The 20272-nt window shown below is 40.6% G+C and overlaps 1 protein-coding gene across 5 annotated transcripts in view; it reads left to right on the forward strand.

Annotated features, from left to right (window-relative positions):
* Positions 1 to 20272, forward strand: part of FGGY (FGGY carbohydrate kinase domain containing) — a 532436-nt gene that overhangs the window by 229465 nt on the left and 282699 nt on the right. For all 5 annotated transcript variants that reach the window (XM_027852828.1, XM_027852830.1, XM_027852831.1 and 2 more), the window contains one exon: positions 9206 to 9321. In XM_027852828.1, the coding sequence (XP_027708629.1) occupies positions 9206 to 9321 (116 nt within the window). The remainder of the gene's footprint in view (positions 1 to 9205; positions 9322 to 20272) is intronic.

Here is a 20272-nt window from a genome sequence, read left to right on the forward strand (position 1 = left end):
AAAAGAAAGGCTCTATACATACAAAAAGACTCTCTCTATACAAAAATATTAAATATAACAAATTTTGCAGTAAAAAAAAACTGGAATCAAAATTGATGTCCATTGATTGGGGAATGGTTGAACAAATTGTGGCACGTGAATGTAATAGAATATGAATGAGATGTAAGAAAAAATAAACATGATGAATACAAAGAATCACAGAAAGACTTCTGTGAACTGATGCAATGTGAAGTGAAATGATATATATGACTACAAAAAATAAATGGAGAAAACAACAACAAAAATTGATTATAAACAAAACAAAAACAATTGATAATAATGCTGCAAATTACAATAGTCAAGCTTATAAAAGCTTATAAAAAAGAAATATGAGAAGATACCTTCCCCAATTCTTTTGCCAAAGGGGTGGGGCTTATGAGTGCGGGGCACTACATATAACATCAGAATTTTTCTACATGATTAGTTTTTCTAAACCTTTTTCTTCCTTTTTTTTTCTTTTTTCACCTTTACTATTTATTGTTGTTCAGTCATTTTTCAGTCATGTCAAATTCTTTGTGACCCTATTTGGCATTTTCTTGGCAAAGATATTGTGGTGGTTTGCTGTTTCCTTTCTAGCTCATTTTACAATGAAGAAACTGAGGCAAAGAGGGTCAAGTGACTTGCCCAGGGTCACACAGGTAGTAAGTGTCTGAGGCTGGATTTGAACTCAGGAAGATGAATCTTCCTGTCTTCAGACCCAATCCACTGCTCCACCTACCTGCCCCACAAGCCTGGCACATAGTAAGCACTTAATAGAAGTTCTTTTTTTTTTCATCAGAATCTCTCTCTCTGTCTCTGTCTCTTTCTCTCCATATATATATGGAGAGAGAGTATATATATATATACACACACACACATACACACATATATACATATACATACATACATATGTACATATGCATACATATACACACATATATATTTATACACATACACATACACATACACATACACATACACATACACATACACATATACCTATACTTATACCTATACCTATACCTATAACCTATACCTGTACCTGTACCTGTACATATACATATACATATACATATACATATACATATACATATACATATACGTATACATATACGTATACATATACATATACATATACATATGCATGACTAGAAATGACCTCAGAGGCCACTGAATCTGGCCCTCCTGGTTTTACAGATGAGAAAATGAAGTAAGGTTAAGTGACTTGGCCAAAGTTACAGAGATAGCAAGCACCAGATGCACAATCTGAAAATCTTATTATGCCCCCAGAGGCAACATTCTTTCCATTGTACTATGCTATGTCCCAAAGAGATCTCTGCTCTCAATGGAAGCTATTCCAAGCTGTGAAGCACTTCCCCTAGAGAAGAGGTTTTTAGCCTGGGTCTGTGCATCAATTCAGGGGGTCAGGAAACTTGGTTGGGGAAAAAATACTTCTTTAGTTTCACTAAACTCTAATGGAAATTTAGCATTTGCTTTGATTTAAAGAAGAATCATTCAGAGAAGCAGTTTACATGCTTCCCCTGACTGTCATGGGTATCTCTGTCTGTCTATCTGTCTCTTTGTCTTTGTCTCTCTCTGTCTCTGTCTGTTTCTGTCACTTTCTGTCTATTTATCTGTCTGTCAATCTCTCTCTCTCTCTCTCTCTCTCTCACACACACACACACACACACAATCATTAGACTAAAACAATACAAATTTGTTTTGTTTCATGATGCAGAAGAAGTCTCAAATTTCTTTGAAGTTTTTAGGGAAGTTTTCTGATTTTTCATTATCTTTGCCTTAAAGAAGAGTAGAGGTTAAAGGAGGGTATTACCTAATATTTAAATTCTTCATTCATTTAATTGAATTCCATATAATGAGTATCTATTAAGTAACTGTAATGAGTATCTATTAAGTAACTGTAATGTTCCAGGCATTTGAGATGGAGAGATACAAATGATAAAACAGAAAAGATTCCTAGCCTCTGCCCTCCTGAAGCTTACGTTCTATACTCCCTGAGTATTATGCTTATTGAGTCCTTTGATTTCAGCCTCTGGCATGATAGAAACATGATAAAACCATCTTTTTAACGCTGAAGCTCTGGATAATGGGAAGGTGGTAGTGGAGACAGCAGGCGCCTCTAGCTCTGTGGGCTGCTCACATTGAAAAAGTGAATTCTAGGCTGCACCCTGGGCCTTCAGAATACCATCGAGCATCCTCCCCTGGTGCCTTTAATCGGACAACTGCTTCTCTGCTCAGCAGTAATTCTCTGTCACTTTTCAACTCTTCCCTTTTTTCCACTATTAAGAAAATGAGATAGCAGACAAAACAAAAGCAGGTGTTAGCATCACTTGTCATTATCCCAACACTTTTCTCTTCACAGCGAGTCTCACAGAAGGCCTTGGCAGTGCTTCGTCAAGTTCATTTCATCAACCTCACACCCCAACCCACAATGGATAATACTGGCCCCATTTCCAGAGGGAGAAAAAGCCACCACCATGAATATTACCTTAAAGATCATTTTATTTGCCAAAAGATGGAAGAACCAATTAGGGAACATTCTATACTAGTTTTTATTTTTACAGACAGAGAGTAGCTGGATGGAAACCTTTGAGGGATGTAACCCTTTCCCCCCAGATTGTGTGCTAGGAAAGGAGGGTAGTTAAGAAAACACTCTAAATTTAGGAAAAGGACATATTCTATGAACTAAAATTTTATAAAAGAAGAGAATTCAGAAAAGTGAGAAGCTTTTAAAGAAGAAATTCTGGAGATCCAAAGAGAATCCATTGGAATGAATTACAAAAGGGGAGTTATCTAAAGAGATTGGTGTGAATGCAAGGAAACTCCCCAACTCACTTGGTTTTTAAAATAAGTACAAAAGATGGACATAAGGACGGGTGCCCTAGCACACTGATGACTCAACTTAAGCTTACAACTTGTAAAAACACCTGGCTCTTTTCCTTTTCTTCTTTCTTTCTTTCTTTTTTTTTTTTTTTTTTTTGAGGCAATTGATATTAAGTGACTTGCCCAGGGTCACACAGCTAGTCAGTGTTTGAGTCTGGATTTGAACTGGCGCCCTATCCACTGTGCCACCTACCAGCCCCACCTCGGTCTTTTTCATTCATATAGCTATTCAACCAGACATTCCCCACCTTATACTTGTAATCCACTGGAATATTTACTAAGCACTCTACTGGCAATAACCCTGTGAGGCAGGTAGTTCATTGTTTTACCCCCATTTCACCGAGAAGGCTGTCTTCATCTCTAAAATGGGGACAACAACACTTGTGCTGTTTAACACGTTAGAATTTTGTACTAATGAGATCATTGATGTCAGCTTCTTTACAAACTTCAAAGGCCTCTTTGAAGGTCTATTCTTACTACTGAGTGACTTGTTCACAGTAACACAGCTAGGCATATATCTCATGGCGGAGCTGAACCCAAGTCTTTTAACTCCTATGCTCAAGCTCTGCCCACTACACAGGACTGCCCCTTAGTCACTGACATCCTCGAATTGTTTATAGCATTCCAATATATAATTCATATAGTCCTGGTGACTTGCACTAATCGAGGACAGCTGTACGTACCCTTCCCTCCTCCTAACATATTTTATATTCCATTTCCCCGGGGGATCCTTTCCATTCCCTAGTGTTCAGTCTGAAAATGATTTCCCTTTACAGAGAAAACAGAAGAAAAAAAAGTTCCTAAGATTAATTATAGGTGGAAGAACATATATAGAGAGATCATTTGTTTGACCCCTTCAGTTGAGAAAACTGGGGACCGGAAGGACGATGGGACCTTAGGTCACTCAGGTTGCTTTTTTTTTCCCCGAGACTCAATTTCTTCATTTGTACAATAGTGATATAGTTCATAGACGTAGAAGGTCGTTCTGGCTCAGTATCTATCATCCCAGAATGCTGTAAGTGAAATGGATCGGAGGTCTTCTAGTTCAAATTCCTCATCTTGCAGAAGAACAAACTGAGGCCAGGGAGACTGTAACTTGTCCAAAGTCACACAGGTAGTCAGTGACAGAGATGGGATTAGAATGCATGTTATCGGCCTCTAAATCTAGTTCTCTTTCCACTACCATGTGCTGCTTTGGCCAAGCTATCTTCTCCTATTATTAATTTTAATGCCAATAACAATAACTTGTGAATGACAATCTTAGCTATTATAGTTACAACGTGTGTTCACACATTTTGTTTGGTTCTCAAGATAATCCTGTTAAGTGAATAGAGCAGGGGTTAGGTTAGTAGGTCAGATCATGATGTGGTAGAGAGGACTTTATTTGACATCCAAAGACCTGGGATCTTGTCACTACTTCTGTGAGCTTAGACGAGACACTCAACCTCTGTGGACTTCTGTTTTGTCATCTGGAAAAGGAAGGGATTGGGCCAGAGCGCTTCTAGGGTCCCTGTCATCTTCACGTCTATCGTTCTCTAATCCATAAAAAGAGGATCTTGGGCCAGGGAAGTTCTAAGGCCCCTTTTACTGGATAGAGCACCAAGCCTGGAGTAAAGACCACCATAGTTCAAATCTGCCCTCAGACACTTACTAGCTGAGTTGTGGTAAAGATCAAATGAGATGATTGTAAAACGCTTAGCACAGTGCTTGCCACATAGAAAGTGCTACATGTTTTCTTCTTCTCAGACATCATTGAACAACACAAAAGCTTACATTATTTGGGAGCCCATTTGACATTATTCCCCCATTGAGATGTGAACTTCTAGAGGCCAAGAACCTTGTATTTGCTTTTTGTGGCACATCTGGTGCCTGACACACAGTATTCACCTAGAAAATGCTTGTTGACTGACCGCTGGATGTGAAGTCAGGAAGATAAGCTTATTAGCTGTATTTTCCTAGATTTAATGAGTCTCTGAGCCTCAGTTTCCTAAGCTGTAAAAGGAGACTAATAAAACCTGATGACTCCTTCAAAGGGCTGTGGTAAGCCTTTTTAAAGAGGCAGCAAAGTGCTGTGCAGACTTTAAAGCAGATATTTCAGGGCTGGCTGCTGTGTTCTTTCTGAGTCCCATGGTGTTGCTCAGGCCAGATCACAGCAGGAGCTAATACCCCCAAGGTTCCATTAGACGACATTCTCGCTCCAGCTTAAAAAAAGCACGTTGGCCTGCCTGGTAGCAGAGGGGCGAGGACCCCCACTCCTAGTCTGTATCTGCTTTCCAGGACTCTCATGCCAGTGCCACACTGTCACGGTCCCATCTGACCATTTTATCAGCCACACATTCCCCAAAATGGCAACTCAATATGGCCCTGTGCTATCTCATAGTTTACATTAGTTCAGCCTGTCAGAAGCCTGTCAGCAAGTCCTGAGGAAGCCCAGAACCAATACCAGGAAAACTGAACTTTCACAGACATTTCACAGGAGTGATGCTGCTGGCCACGAAGCAGTTTCAGCCAAACAGACCATCAAAGGCCCCTCTTGTTTCTTGGTTTATCCAGTTAGAAGTTGGGTTCAGGTCCCTGAATCTCCCTGTGGGTTGGGTCTTCAGCTCCTTAAGTCAATCTGCTGTAAAGCTTGGAAAAACACCACCGTTCTGGGACTGTGTTGGCCTGGAAGCTTCGGTCAGGCATATCTCTGCAATTCATTCCTCTTTCCCCTTCCCCCTATACAGGCATCTCTGTTATTCACTGGCTGGTTCAGTTGAGACTGTCCAGGTTCTGCTCTCATTAGAAAGAGAACAAAAGGTTTCCCTGGAAAGGGTGGGGCTTGAAATGTAAATACTGTGAGTTGCATATAAATAATGCAGTAACACAATCATGGCTTTTTACAAAAAAAAAAAACAAAAAACCGTCTTTGGAGAAATAGCTGATAGAGCCAAGGTCTCTGCAATCCTGCAAACTGTAAGGTTTTGGTGTGTTTTCCTTTAAGCCTAAGTAAGCAAGTCCAAAGTTCTTCTTGTTCCTGGCCAAAAACAGCTTTAAGGGTTCAATTTATATGGTCAGGATTTTTACAACTGTATTGCCTTTATGTGCGCGCAGTATACAAAGGTGCCTAATAGCTCAGAAATTCGATCTGGTAGAGTATTTGAACGGGTGGGGCTCCAAGAAAGGAAGATGGAGCTGAACTCTCATCAAACAATGAAATTTGACCTAACATTGTAGAAATTCAGAGGTTGAAGGGCCCTTAGAGATCATCGGTTACCACCGTCATTTTACAAATGAGGAAACTGAGGCTGAGAGAAGGGAGGAGTGACTTTTCCTGAATTACACTGCTTGGTTTGACCTGAAGAATACCATATGACTCAGAAAGAAAAATAACAGTTAACATTGAAATAGCTACTTTGAAGGTTGCCTTCCCTCTAATCATTATCTTTAATTTTTTTCTGTATTTATCTTGTTTGTACATAGTCATGTGAAAATTGTCTTCCCCACTAGACTGTGAGTTCCTTGAGAACTGAGACTTTTTTTGCCTTTATCTGTATCACCATCACTTAGCACAGTGCCTGGCACATAGAAAGCATTTAATAAATATTGTTGACCTGAGTTGAGTAGAGCAGGAGGAGAAAAATTTTCAGTGCCCAAGAAGTGTTATCCTGGTCTGCTTTTCTATATAGAAAGGGAGATTTCTTGGTCACTGTGAGCACTGGGGATTGCCTCTCAAGCCATCTCAAGCTTGAGAGCTCTGGAGTCATATTAATCTCCTTTCCTATATTAACCCCTTCTCCTAATACTCTTATTGTGAAGATAACTAGGTCATATAGTGGCAAGAGCACTCTGCTTGGAGTCAGGATGACCTGAGTTCAAATCCTGCCTCTGATGCTTGCTAGCTATGTGACCTTGGATGGGTCACTTAACTTCTCTCAGACTTTGTTGTTGTTGTTGTTATTCAATTATTTCAGTTGTGTCTGACTCTTCATGATCCCATTGGAGGTTTTCTTGCCAAAGATACTGGAATGGTTTGCCATTTCCTTCTCCAGCTCATTTTACAGATGAAGAACTGAGGCAAACAGGGTTCAGTGACTTGCACAGGGTCACTAGCTAGCAAGTATCTGAGGCAGAATTTGAATTCAGGAAGATGAGTCTTCCTGACGTCAGCCCCGGCACTCTATCCACTGTGCTACTTAGCTGCCCCAAGTCTCTCAAACTCAGTTTTCCTCATTTGTAATATAGGATGAAAATAATAGCATCCATTTCTTAGGGCTATTCATAGAATCAAATAGGATGATATCTGTGAAACATTTTGCAAGCCCTAAAATGCCATATAAAAACTGGTTATTGTTAATATTGTTACTTATGATCTGTGGTGTAGACTTAATGAAAGAATTCACCTCTTTGAAAAGAATAACAATATTGAATATTTTCTGGTTGAAGCTGTAACACAATCCATTTCAGAAATAGGTGGTGGAGAATTAATAGATAGATTTAATATATACTAAAGGAAAAAAGGAAAGAAATTGTTTCCATCTTTATATAGTAAAACAGGCTGAATAGTATACTTGCAGACGTAGCTGTAAGGAACAATATTATGGAATAATGAAAACAAAACACTTTGAACCTAAAACCCTGGGTTGGAGTCCTAGATGCCAGGCTCTACTTGCGTCGAAATGACAATGTTTTCCCATTGATGAACCCTGGGGCCTATTACCCTATAGAAGCTATAGAAGGAGGTAGGATGGATAAATATCCTCAGGACACATGATAAATAGATTAAAATTATATGGAAGTGTTTCTAGACCAAGCAAATGCCAAGCCACAGAGCAATAGTAATGACCGACGACAGTTAGGCGCTATTATATGCTTACCTCTGGTTAGAGGTAATGAAAGGCCTCAGATCCAAGAGTGGAACCAATGGGCTCTCCATGGGTGACAGTCGTATGACTTCTACTCATGTAAGTGACCTTGACCTCATAGATGTCAAAAAAGAGAAATCAAGAAAATGACTGGATTCTACAGATGTGCCTCTTTCCAAACTGCCTTGTAAGGACCTACAATTTCATTGACATAGGGAGTCATTGAATGAGAAGACTGTCTCTTCCAGTGGAGGTCAGCACCTTCTCTGCAGCTCATAATCCTAAAGTGTTGCCTAAGGCGAGTGACTTGCCAATAGGGTCACCCAGCCAGAATGTGTCGGAGCTTGGACTTGATCCCTAGGTCTTCCTAGCTCTGAGGCTAGTTTCTATATTGTATAGATTTTTATTCATAAATATTGTTTCCCCTGGTGAAGTTTAAGTTCCTTTAGGGCAGAAGTTGTTTTATTTTTGTCTTTGTGTGTCCTTGAATAGTGTTGGTGACATATGATAAATGTCGTTTGATTAATTGATTTCCTGCCTAAATAACAATACAGTGAGCTAGGCAGGACAAGAATTCTAATCCCATTTTACTACTGGGCAAGCTGAGACTCAGGGTAGTTATGCATCATAATTAATGTATACCAGAACTAAGGCTTCTGACCTTAAATCTGGTTTTATTGAGATGATGGCATCATATAGGGAAAAGAACATTGAATTTAGCATCAATGGTCTTGGATTTGAATCCTGACACTTACATGGCTATTTTAGACAAATCATTTAACTTCTGCTCTAGAATTTGTTTAAAGCCATTTTTTACAGGTGTTTGGAGGCATTTGGTGGAGAGCTCAAGCAGGTCACTGCTTTTTCAAGTCATGAAACTTCTTTGGGCCTCACTTCCCTCCTCTGTCAAATGAGAGAACCAGACCAGATGACCTAGGAAGCCCCTTCTCACCCAAGGACTATAATTCCATAATCCCTTACACCGTGCTGGTTCTGCTCCTTCTATGTTATACTCTATCAGTGAATACTCGAACCCAGAGAGGGGAATGTCTGAGCAGCTCCATGCCAGACAGTACAGGGAAGGAGATATGGGAGAATAAACACCTGCTGATACCCCTCAATTCATGGCATTCATAAGACTGGCTACTGATTCTATTCGTACAAGGTCAGCCTTTACATACTCAGACTGGGATAGTGACTTGTCCAAGGTCACAAAGTGAATTAGTGGCAAAATAGGCCAGGACCCTGGGTCTTCTTACTCCCTGCTGGTATCCTTTTCATAGTCCTATTTGAGGTGCTTTGGGCAGTCAGAATTTGACTGTCATGTGGCCAGGGGTTAGGTGCCATCTTAGACTGTGCTTAGCTTCGAATCAGGCATCCCCTGGGAAGCCCAAGGAAAGCTTGTCAATACTTCTAACTCTATTTCATTATCTCCTTAGATCTCTTTGTCCGTTGGTATGCAAATGGACCTATTCTGCTGACAGTGGATGGGATGAGAGTTTCTGGAAGATGATCAATTTGGAAGATTTTGTGGCTGATAATTACAGCAAAATAGGTAAAAAAAAAATGAAAGAAATGGTACCACATATAACACATGTTATAGATATACATGGATGACACGTGGATATGTCTGTGTATCTATCCTTTCTCATCTAGTCTGGACCTATGGTTTCATTGATGTGAGGAATTCCTGGCTTAGGATAAGGGAAATCAGGTGATGGAAACTCCCCCCAATGAATGTGGAGTAGTAACTCAGCTGTAAAGTTGAGCGCTCTAGGTGGGGAACACCAGCACCCCCCTGGTGGCCCCCTTCTAGGGTGGGAATGAGAATGGCGCAGACTGGAAGGATTTTGGCAGATCACGACCTATAGTGATGGAGTGCACACTCACTAGGATGAGTATAGTTGACAGTTGGTATTGGTGGAGGAAATTCTAGGTAGGAAATTTTCCACAGTGAAGATGAAATCACAGGTCTGAGCCAACAACTTCAACAACAGCAACAACAATGACAAAAATAGGTGGAAATACACATACTATTAAAATATAGAAACTTAGGCCAGAAAAATATAACAGATACTTCTCTGTAGGAGTTTAATTCAGGTTATATGCAGAACCTCAGATTTGGAATCTAGTCCAAATTGTATTTGTGGAGGTGGCCCAACTTAGTGGGAAAGCACTGGCTCCGGGATAAGACAACCAGAGTTCAAATTTCACCTCTGGTTCTTACTACCTTATGTCCGCAGACTAGTCACTTAATCTCCTTGTGATTCAGTTTCCTCAAGTGTCAAATGAGAGTTTGGACTAGGTTATCCTCCAGGCCCCTTCCGGCTCTTGACCCTGGAGCCCTCTCTAGGAATCAACGAGTGCTATTTCTAGGTCCCATGAACCGAGATAATCAACTTTCAAGCTATGTCAATGCTGTGTTGACATAAGAGATTCCTGGGATCATTATAAGACAACCCACATGGCATTTGCATGATATAATCAGTCTAATTACTCAGGTTAAGCTCTTATAATTGACTCAACTAAGAAAAGACAACAAGTCAAGTCAACCAGCATTTATTAAGCATTGGTATATGCCAGACATATTAAAGAGCTAAGGGGCTCTGATGTGGAAAGAGCCCCGGTCTGAGACTCTGGGGACTCTCATCTTGGCTCTGCCATTAACTAATAATTAGATGGAGATTATCACTATGGTTCAGTAAACCTCCCCTTGCCCCACGAGGATTTAGTATCTTTCTCTATAAAATGAACAGAGCAGACTATAGGACCAGAATATATGATCTTTGAGGCAGGGGAACAATATTATGATTAGAGTTGGAATCTGACCTCAAACACTTATTATCCGTTTTGTGTACCTGGGCAACATCTCTCAGCCTCTCTTTCTGTAAAAGGAGGAATATAATATCACACTTGGACTTGAGTTGCCTGGTGGTTAGCCTCTCTGCCTCGGTCTTCTCCCCTGCATCCTCTATTCAATTGATCTTCCTAAGCCTCTCTGACCGTGTCATCCACTGCCCCCTACTCAATAAATTCCAGTGTCTTCCTATTACCTCCATGTTCAAAAAGAAACTCCTCTGTCTTTTGGAACTTTTCCTACCCTTCCTCTTCCTACCCTTCCCCTCTTCTTACATTTCACTCCCCCCATGTACTCTGAGAGCCATTGACTTTGGCTTTTTTGTTGTACCTTGTACAAGGCCTCATGCATTCTCACTGGCTGTCTTTCATGCCTGGAATGTCGTCCCTGCTCACTTTTACCTCCTGGCCACCTTGGCTTCTTTTAAGACTCAGTTCTGCAAGAACTCTTTCCTTGTCCTCCTCTCTCACCTCCCTACCTTTGCTACTGCCTTCTTCTCTGAGATTACTTGCAAGCCTTCATGTGGCATAGAAATGTTAGCTGTTATTAGCTATTGCCTGAGAGCTCAATACACATTAAAACTCAACAAACATTTCTTAAATTCTTACTATATTTCAAACATTGTCCTAAGGAAGGGGGTACAAAGAAAGGCAAAAAGAATCTCTGTCTTCAAGGAACATACTATCTCATGATGTTTTTCTTCCCCACCTGGCTGCCACCAGGAAAGTGAGAACTGAGTTTGAAGTTTCTGTGTGAGACCAAATTTCCCTTCTTCCTAGACAAATTCACTATAATTACTGATGGCAGGGTACTAAGCTTGTACCACTTTCATAAAGTACCACATCTATAAACAAAAATCCTCATGATCGACCCTTTTTGACTGCTCCTTTGCTGGAGGGACTTCAGTTCCACATTGGGATCTAAGCTTTTCATAAATTTTCATAAGCAAACCACTCTCAGTGACAAATCCAGTAGTTTGTGCCTTTTGTCAGCCTTACCATTGCTCCATGAAGTATGTCTGTTTGTTCCAGAAGTATGTCTGTAATTTTTTTTTACCTGTTTATCATTTGCTGTGAAAATATCTATCAATCTTTTCCCTCCTTTGTGTTGAGTAGATGTTCATCTATCTATCACTGCCTTAGATTGGGAGTCTTGTTGGGACATTTTCTAAATCAGCTGTTGCCTATTTTACAGTTCCAAAAATCCATGTTATTATTGTTATTATTTTTCCATTATTATGTTTTTTCTCACCTGGGAGTTCCCTGTATCCATGGAAACATAATTCTAGTTGCTATTCCTGTCCCTATTATTATCATCCTATTAGCCCGGTAGCTGATGGAGGCAAGAATAGTAGCATTTTCTAATATTCTTAGCATACTTGGGGCCTGTACCAGTCTTAATTCTTGTACTTGAGAAATCTATCTATCTATATTTTGCTTAGTACAGCATCTCTAAGCAGTTTTTTCTCACTTCAGGCTCAAGTTTAATTAGTATATTAGCCTTGCTAATAGAGCCATACCTACAGGAAGCAGTCATTAAAAGTCCATAATGTTAATCTACCAGAAAATTTCCAGGGTAACTTTATTAGATTTTTCCTGTTAACTTAATGGACTTTTAATGGATGTCCTAAGGAGACACATCATTAACCAGAATATTGCCGTTTGTGAATTAAAATCAGTTCCTTTATCAAAATTAATTGTATGAGATTTCCTTATATTCTTAGCTGTAATATTCTCCACTTGTTCTTTCCTTTTGGATATAACATAGAAAATACTTCAGACATGTTGGTTATCAGGTAAGAGTTTTAGAAAAATCTCCCAATTGCCCCATTCAGAAATGTTTTACTGTTCCTTGGAGTGATTAGGGGAAAAAAAATGACTCTCAGAAGCCTGTCCATGAAGTGTTAAACATTTCCAATGGAGTCTGTGCCCATTGAGATGGGGGTATAAAGGCGCAAAACCTTTTAGCGGATTTGAGCATTCAGTGTTGTAGATTTCAGTGTTAATACAATTACCATAATTCCTTCCATATGCAGCTTTTAGCAAATCCTTTACCAAGCACTGAGAGCTCATGCAGTAAATAAATGCTTTACCAGAAAACGAACACTTCAGCAACTGATGGCCTCATGGAAGAATATTTTTGAAATAAATTATTTATGAAGTGTAAGTTAAAGATCAAATGCAATATTTATACGGTGCATTTCAAGGACGGGGCAAAGCAATTTACAGTGTTAAGTAACAAAGCATGCATGTTTCCAGTGATACAATATTGCTGTTCAAAGTCATCTTTTATAAAGAAAGCATTTTGGGTGGGTCAGTGTGGAAAAGCATCCTACAGAATAGAACGATAAGTTTCATGAAGCTGAAAGAACTTAATGGAATTTCTTTCATAATTAAAACATTATTAGAACAACTTACTATGCCGCAGCCTAATAGAAAGTGCAAACCAAGTATTATATGACAAAATCAATCTGTATTTCAGTAAAATGAACTGTGTCAATAAATGTTGACATTCCATTCTGGAACCATGTAATTTGGGCTCCATATTGCCTCCATATTGCCTATCATAAAAATAAGTGAAACCAAGAAGAAAAGAAGAGCAGAGCAGGTAGAAAGATCACTATACGAAGAGGACATTCCTATTTTTTAGCTTTTTTGGTAGGATATCAGTTTAATATGTACAGATTTTATGTATATATGCTTGTTTCAGACAGCATACAATAACTTTTGCAAAGTTATATCCAACCCTTGAAAGAAACTAGGCTAGGAGTCAAGAGAATTGGCTTCTAGTTCCCTGTCTTCCAATAATTAGCTATGTGACTCAGAGTAAATAATTTCTTCTCTTTCCTCACTGTCTTCTTATAAACTTTACTTCCTCCATTTATAAAATGTGGAGGTTGGAATATACACTCACCAAGGTCCATTCTAGCTGCAAAATGCTATAATCACATTTTTTAAAGAACTTTAAGGGTTATGGAATGTTCTCTGGATATTATAAAGGAAGCTTCTGATAGGTTCTCCTGGTCTGTAGGAAAGTCTTAGTCTGGCGTATCAGAAGATTCTCCCAGATCACCCCTGGTAGTATAGGTAAGTAATACAATATCGCAATTTTCTAGATGAGGAAAGTGAGGCATCAGGAAGGGAAGTACCTTGCTTATGTTCCTGTGCCTACAAAATGATAAAGAAATGATACTGATCAAGGTCACCTGCTAGCAAACTTGGTCCTCTCTTTACTTTACATTCTGCCTCTTCTCCTAGATTTGTGGTCTGGCCCCTTCCCAGAGTCATTTGAGTGGTCCATAAGGAAGGGGAATATGGTGACATCTCTGGCAAAGTGCCTGGCACATAAGAGGCACTTAATAAGTACTTGGTGATTGGTCATAGGCTCATAGATCTAAGGTTGGAAGAAGCCTCCTAGTTCAACCCCCTCAATTTATAGATGGGGAAACTGATTGATCAACTGATTTGTGTACACACAAGGCCTCAACCTTGCTATTCTTCATACCAGACACTCAAGATCTCTGGGCTTTATTGTCATTTTCTATACATGGGAACCTCTTTTTATCATTTGGATGATTACCGTTGGGGCTCATGGTTTCCTTGAGTTCTGTCAGGACTCAGCTCAAAGCTTACCTTCTGCAGGAGACCTTTTCTGGTCCCTTAACAACAAGCATCTTCCTCTCTGAAATTACCTTCCATTTTATATATGTATGTATACACACACACACACACACACACACACACACACACACACACATATATATTGTATTTATCTGTTTGTTTCCATGTTATTTCTCCCATTCAAACGTACAGTCTTTGAGGGCAGAAGTCTTTGAGGGCAGAAACTGTTTTTGCCTCTTTTATTGCAGGGCCTAGAATATAGTAAGCATTTAATAAATGTTCATTGACTAACAGTGATTGGCATTGCCAGGAAAAAAAAAAGAATTTTCATAGAAGAATCAGAGGAACCAGTTGGTGCTGATGGACAAAGGCATTTGTTTTTTGGCCATTTAAGAGGTGACCAGATTTACTTGGAGATACTCAAAAGATCCCGGAGGACGAAGCAGAGACAACAATGGGGGCTTACCCGGATAGCCCACTGACTTGCAGCACTGGGTCCAGAACTGATCTCGTTATAGCTTGCCTTGAAAGATTACAACCAGGAATGACACCATAAAGCCTTTGGGCTAATAGACTAAAGTTCTGGAGTGAGAGCAGGTAGGATGTTTCACAGAGAGGAATAGAGCAAGGGATCAGAGACTAGAAATGGAAAAAAAAAAACCTTAAAAATCATTAAGTAAAATCCTCTCCTTTTACAGATGAAGAAACTGAAATTCAGAGATGTTTGTGGTTTGTCCCAGGCCGTACAGTAAGAGACAGAAATGAGATTCAAACCCAGATCCTCCAAATCCAGTGCCTTAATGAGGTCTCCCTCAGGTCAGACTGACTGTTTTTCCACCCCTGAGGTTGCAGACAGGGAGATAGCAATCAGCTATCCAAATGTGAATTTCTGGGTGAACTCATTCAGATATGGAGAGGGAAAGAGAGAGTACCACGCAGGAAGGCAGGAGACAGTGGCCAAGGAGTGTCCCACTGCTTGGATAGAGAAACATGAGGCCTGGAAGGCTTTCCCAACTTCAACTATGTTTCCTCCTTTCCTTTGACACAAAACCTTAGAGCTGTCCTTGTCTGTAATGAAGACCTCAACTGTAAAATGAGGAGATTGGATCACCAGGCTTCTGTGGATCCTTCCAACTCTAAATCTCAGATCTGAGGAGCTTAGAAACCTGTGACTTTCTACCACGCCTGAAACAAACTCTCATCTTTGGGTCACAGAATCATGGAATTATAGATGAAGAACTGAAAAGAGCACAACCGATCAAGTAATCAGCATTTGTTAAGCGCCTACCATATGCCTGTGACAGTGATGGGGATATGAAAAGAAGCAAAACCAGTCCTTGTACTCTCTTCCTTGAGACACAGAGAAGGAAATTGAGGCCAGGGAAGGTTACATAACTCACTCAAGGCCATACGGATGGGAAATCTGGGATTCAAACCCAGATTCTCTGATTTTAGATCCAATGTTCTTTCTGCTGATCTTTCTATCTACCACAACCATTTTGACCTCCCAACCCTTTACAACCAAGGTTCTGACTTATGAGACCACCATGCATATGGAGCCTCAGCCATAATGCCACTCCTGAAATAATGTTCTGATTTCTCTTTTCCTATAACAGCTCTGGGTCTTTCAGTCAATCAGCATTTATTAGGCACCTACTATATTCCAGGCTTTGTGCTGGGTACAGAGAGTAGAAAGACAGAACTGGAATAGTCTCTGTCCTGAAAGAGCTTCAATTTTAGTGAGGGAAGGGGGAAGGTGATATGTAGACATAAAAGTATTTGCAAAATACAGGAGCATGGCCTGGGCCTGTGATTTCACTGGTGTAGAGGAAGGACTCCCATGTGAGGAAATCTCTACCCATTCAGGTTGGCACTGTTTTGCAGCTTAGAGAGTTACTTAGAACATTGAGGTTTAAGTGGCTTGCCCACCATCACACAACCACACTGTGTCAGGGATGGTTTTTGAACTCAGGTCTTCTTGGCTCCTAATTCAGCTCTTGGCATATTACACTATGCTCTCTTGCATTCAAAATAAATTCAAGACCAATATAAGGTGATTTCGGGGAGGAGGCTTTGTTCATGTAGAACGTGGCTGTTGAGCTGAGCTCTGAAGGAAATTGAAGATTCTGAGAGATGAGGAGGGAGTGGATGTTTGGCACTAGGGATGGCCGGCACAAGCCCACAAAGATGGGAGATGGAGTGCCAGCTTTGAGAAACAGCAAGGAGGCCGATCTGACCGTCGTTCCCCAGACTCCATGTATGGAAACACAGAGGCAGCCCGAGGGGAAAGGATCTGCTGTTTTCAGTGTGACCTTGGTTTCTGCATGGGAAGTGGTTCTGAAATTTTCCACGACCAATCTCTTGCCAGTAACCCCAAGGTAGCAACTCTCCTTCCACAGTTCCCCGTGGCCCTCCAATTCCCAGAAGTGCTATTTTAGCTGATGGTCCTTCCAGGAATGGCCTGGCCAAGCCAGCAGGGCTGGTTTGCAGGGACAACTGCACTGTCCCTCGAGGTAATGCATTTCAGATGTTGGTGGGTACCGGACTTCGCGACTGCTGTCTACGTTGGCCCAGGAGCTATTTAGAAACACTGACAATTATATCTGTATTTATCCCTTTGTTTCCTTTAAGTTACAGAGACATACAATAGTGGAGCTCGAAGCAAGCTCAGACAGGGGTCACCTACTTCGGGGTTCTTAACCTTATCTGTGTCATGAACCCTTTGGGTAGTCAAGTGCGGCCCAGGGACCCCTTCTCAGAATAATGCTTTTAAATGCATAAAACAAAACACATAGGATTACAGAGAAAATTAATTATATCAAAATGAAGTTATGGAAATATTTTAATAACCCCAAGTATGCAGACCCTAGGTTAAGAACCCTTGGTATAGTTCAACTCTTCTCTTTTAAAGATGAAGAAACTCAGGTCCAAAGAGAGGAAGTGATTTTTGGAGACTTTACATGGGATGGTTAAAACAAAACAAAATGAAACAAAAAATAGAATCCGGAGGTAGAAGAACCTGGACTTTCTAGCAGTGTGACCCTGGGAATGACATTTAACATTTCTAGGCCTTAGGCTCTTGGCCTGTAAAATGAGATAAAAATAATAGTGGTGACCACACAGCATTGCTGTGGGATAAATGAGATAACACACTTGGAGTGTTTTGCAAATGCTGGTCCCTTTTCCTCTTTAATTTCAGAATCCCAGAATGCTAGGTTGGCAGGGGACCTCAAGGTCCATTTAGTTTGACCCACACCTGAAAAATAATCCCCTCCACAACCTTCTTGCCTCTGCTTGCAGACCTATAGTGAGGAAGGTCCTCACTAATTGCTAAAATCCTTCGGCATTTTCCTTCTGGAGATAGTACGACAGGCATTTTACTACTTGAAAATACATTTATCATGGTTTTAGACATCAGCAATGTACTGGAAAGAGAGGAGTTTCTGAGATCAGAGAACCTGGATTCAAAACCCACCTGGGCTATTTACAGTCTGAGAGACCTTGGGGAATTCATTTCATTTCCCTAGGCCTCAGTTTACTCACCTCTGAAAGGAAGAGTTAGACAGATTACTTCTGAGGTCCCTTCCAATTCTTTTATCCATCCTCCCATGATACAAAAACAAAGTTAGAGCGAAAGTCCCCCATTTTTGATTTGCACAGAAATCCCTTGGAGGGTTTTTCTTCTTCTTCTTCCTTGTTGGGACTTGCTACCCCTTCCAAGGTTCAGCTCAAGTGAAATTACAGTAAGAGGACTAATGTCCTGATTTCCCCATTTGCAAGTTCTCCTTCCCAAATGTCCCCTTAAATTCAGTGTTCTCTAAAAGGGGGCTTTGGAAATGCCCAACATTCCTGCTTCTTTATAACACCTCAGTCCCCTTGGGGTCCATGGTTCAACCCTGTAACAAGCTCCCTCAAATTCCCAGGTTGTTGGACTCAACCCAGAGTTAACTGATGCCCTCAGCTCTGACCTTGAAACCCAGAAGGTTACCCTTCATTCTTATCCCTGAGGGTTCTCAATACAGCGCCTCTTTTCTGAGAATCCACAGCTCAGACTTGCTGCTGGTCACTGGGTCAGACCTGAGACTCCAGCCATGGTGAGTGATTGATTCCAGAAGCTGCTGACTGAACAGTGGGAGAAAATTCGAGGAGCTCAGGAGTCGTGATCCTGCTTCCCCAGCCCCCCGTCTGCTCTTGTGGTGAGAAGCAGCTGGGCTGATCTCTTTGCGGTATTAGCCAAACTAGAAAGACATTAAAAATTCCGTTAAATTTTCATACCCTTTCAGCTGCTGAAGTGTACAATCTATTAAAAAAAAAGAAAAGAAAGACCTGATACATTTTCCCGACTCCCTCCTTACTTCAGGGACTCCTTAAGGGACCAGGTAATGATTTTAAGATGGATATGAATGCTTTACGTTTGGCCTCTCTCTCCCCCACCCCCACCTTTTGACCAAGGACCCCAGCATTTGTCTTTAAATGGAAAGCATCACCAGTGGATTCATGCTGTGTTGCTCTGGTGGATGTGATGTGGAATTATTGTTTGTAGAGCTGTATTGTTACCTCAGAGCTTTTTCTTTCTTTTGGGAGGTGAGGGAGTAGAGAAGAGGTGGGAGGAGAATAATTCCTCTTTCCCAAACCTGCCAAGAGTCTGTGTATAACAACCAGCATTTAAATACAAAGGATTATTGTAAAACAGCTTTAAAGAAATGTTAGACATTACTATTATTACTATTATTGTTGTTATAAAGGGCAACTGGGTAGCACAGTAGATAGAGTGCCAGGCCTGGGAGTCAGGAAAACTCATTTCCCTGAGTTCCTCAGACACTTACTAGCTGTGTGACCCTGGGCAAGTCATTTCACCCTGTTTGCTTCAGTTTCCTCGTCTGTAAAATGAGCTGGAGAAGGAAATGGCAAACCACTTTAGTATCTTTGCCAAGGAAACCCCCAATGGGGTCATGAAGGGTTGGACGCAGCTGAAATGACTGAGCAACAACAAAGGTTGTTATAAATAAATGTCAGCTATCACTTATATGAACTCGGTGTCCATATTGTCTCTCCCCAGAAGAACGAAAGTTTCTTGAGAGCATTTTTGTCTTTGTATCACCAGTACCTAGCGTGTTGCCTTGTATACAGTAGAGACTTAATAAACTTGGATTGGAATTGGATAATAAATAATATAATATATCACATATTATAAATTTAATAAAATAAAATAATAAAAAAGATAAATAATAAAATTGGATTGGATTGGAATCCCAAGTGAGCATCTATAGGGAAGAGGTACCCATTTTAAATACAGTGGAGGAGCCTCCAGAAAAAAAGAAGAAAAAATAACAACACGCTAAATTCTATGAAACTTTTCTTAGAGTTCAATTCAATTCAAACATCTCTTAGGTGCCTACTACATGCAGGGCACTAGGATTACACTGACAAAAAGGAAGATGACCTGTGCACTCATGAAGAGATCTGAGTCCTGACTTAGCCATGGGGAGGTGACCAAGGAAATGAAGACTTTCAAGGAAGAGGACCTGGGTTTAACTTCTGCATCTGTCACCTTCTACCTGTGTGACCTTGGGCAAATTTGCTTGACCACTCTGGGCTCCAGATTCCTCACCTATAAAATGCAGGGATTGGACTAGAGGGCCTTTAAGGTCCCTACTATGATCCATTATCCTCAGTAGAATACAAAGAAAATTGACAAAGATGATGCTACTAACTTTTGGAGGAATTAAGGAACATTTCAGAAGTGGTGCCATGAGCTGAGATTTGAAGGAAGCTAAAGATTTTAAGAGTCAAAGGCAGGAAGGAAGTAGACTCCAAGCATGAAGAAAAGCCTATGCAAAGACCCAGTGACAGATGGAATACTAAGCTGAGGGAAGAGCAGGTAAGCACAGGCATGGACCACACCAAAGGGAATAACGTGGGACGTGTCTGCAAGATTTACCTGGTGCTGGACAGTAAAGGGACTTAAAAGCCACGTTGAAGAATTTATATATTCCTCAAAGACATAGGGAGCCATAGAAAGATTTAGA

Source organism: Vombatus ursinus, unplaced genomic scaffold (genome assembly GCF_900497805.2).
Source record: "Vombatus ursinus unplaced genomic scaffold, bare-nosed wombat genome assembly UNPS02009824.1, whole genome shotgun sequence".
Lineage (NCBI taxonomy): Eukaryota > Metazoa > Chordata > Mammalia > Diprotodontia > Vombatidae > Vombatus > Vombatus ursinus.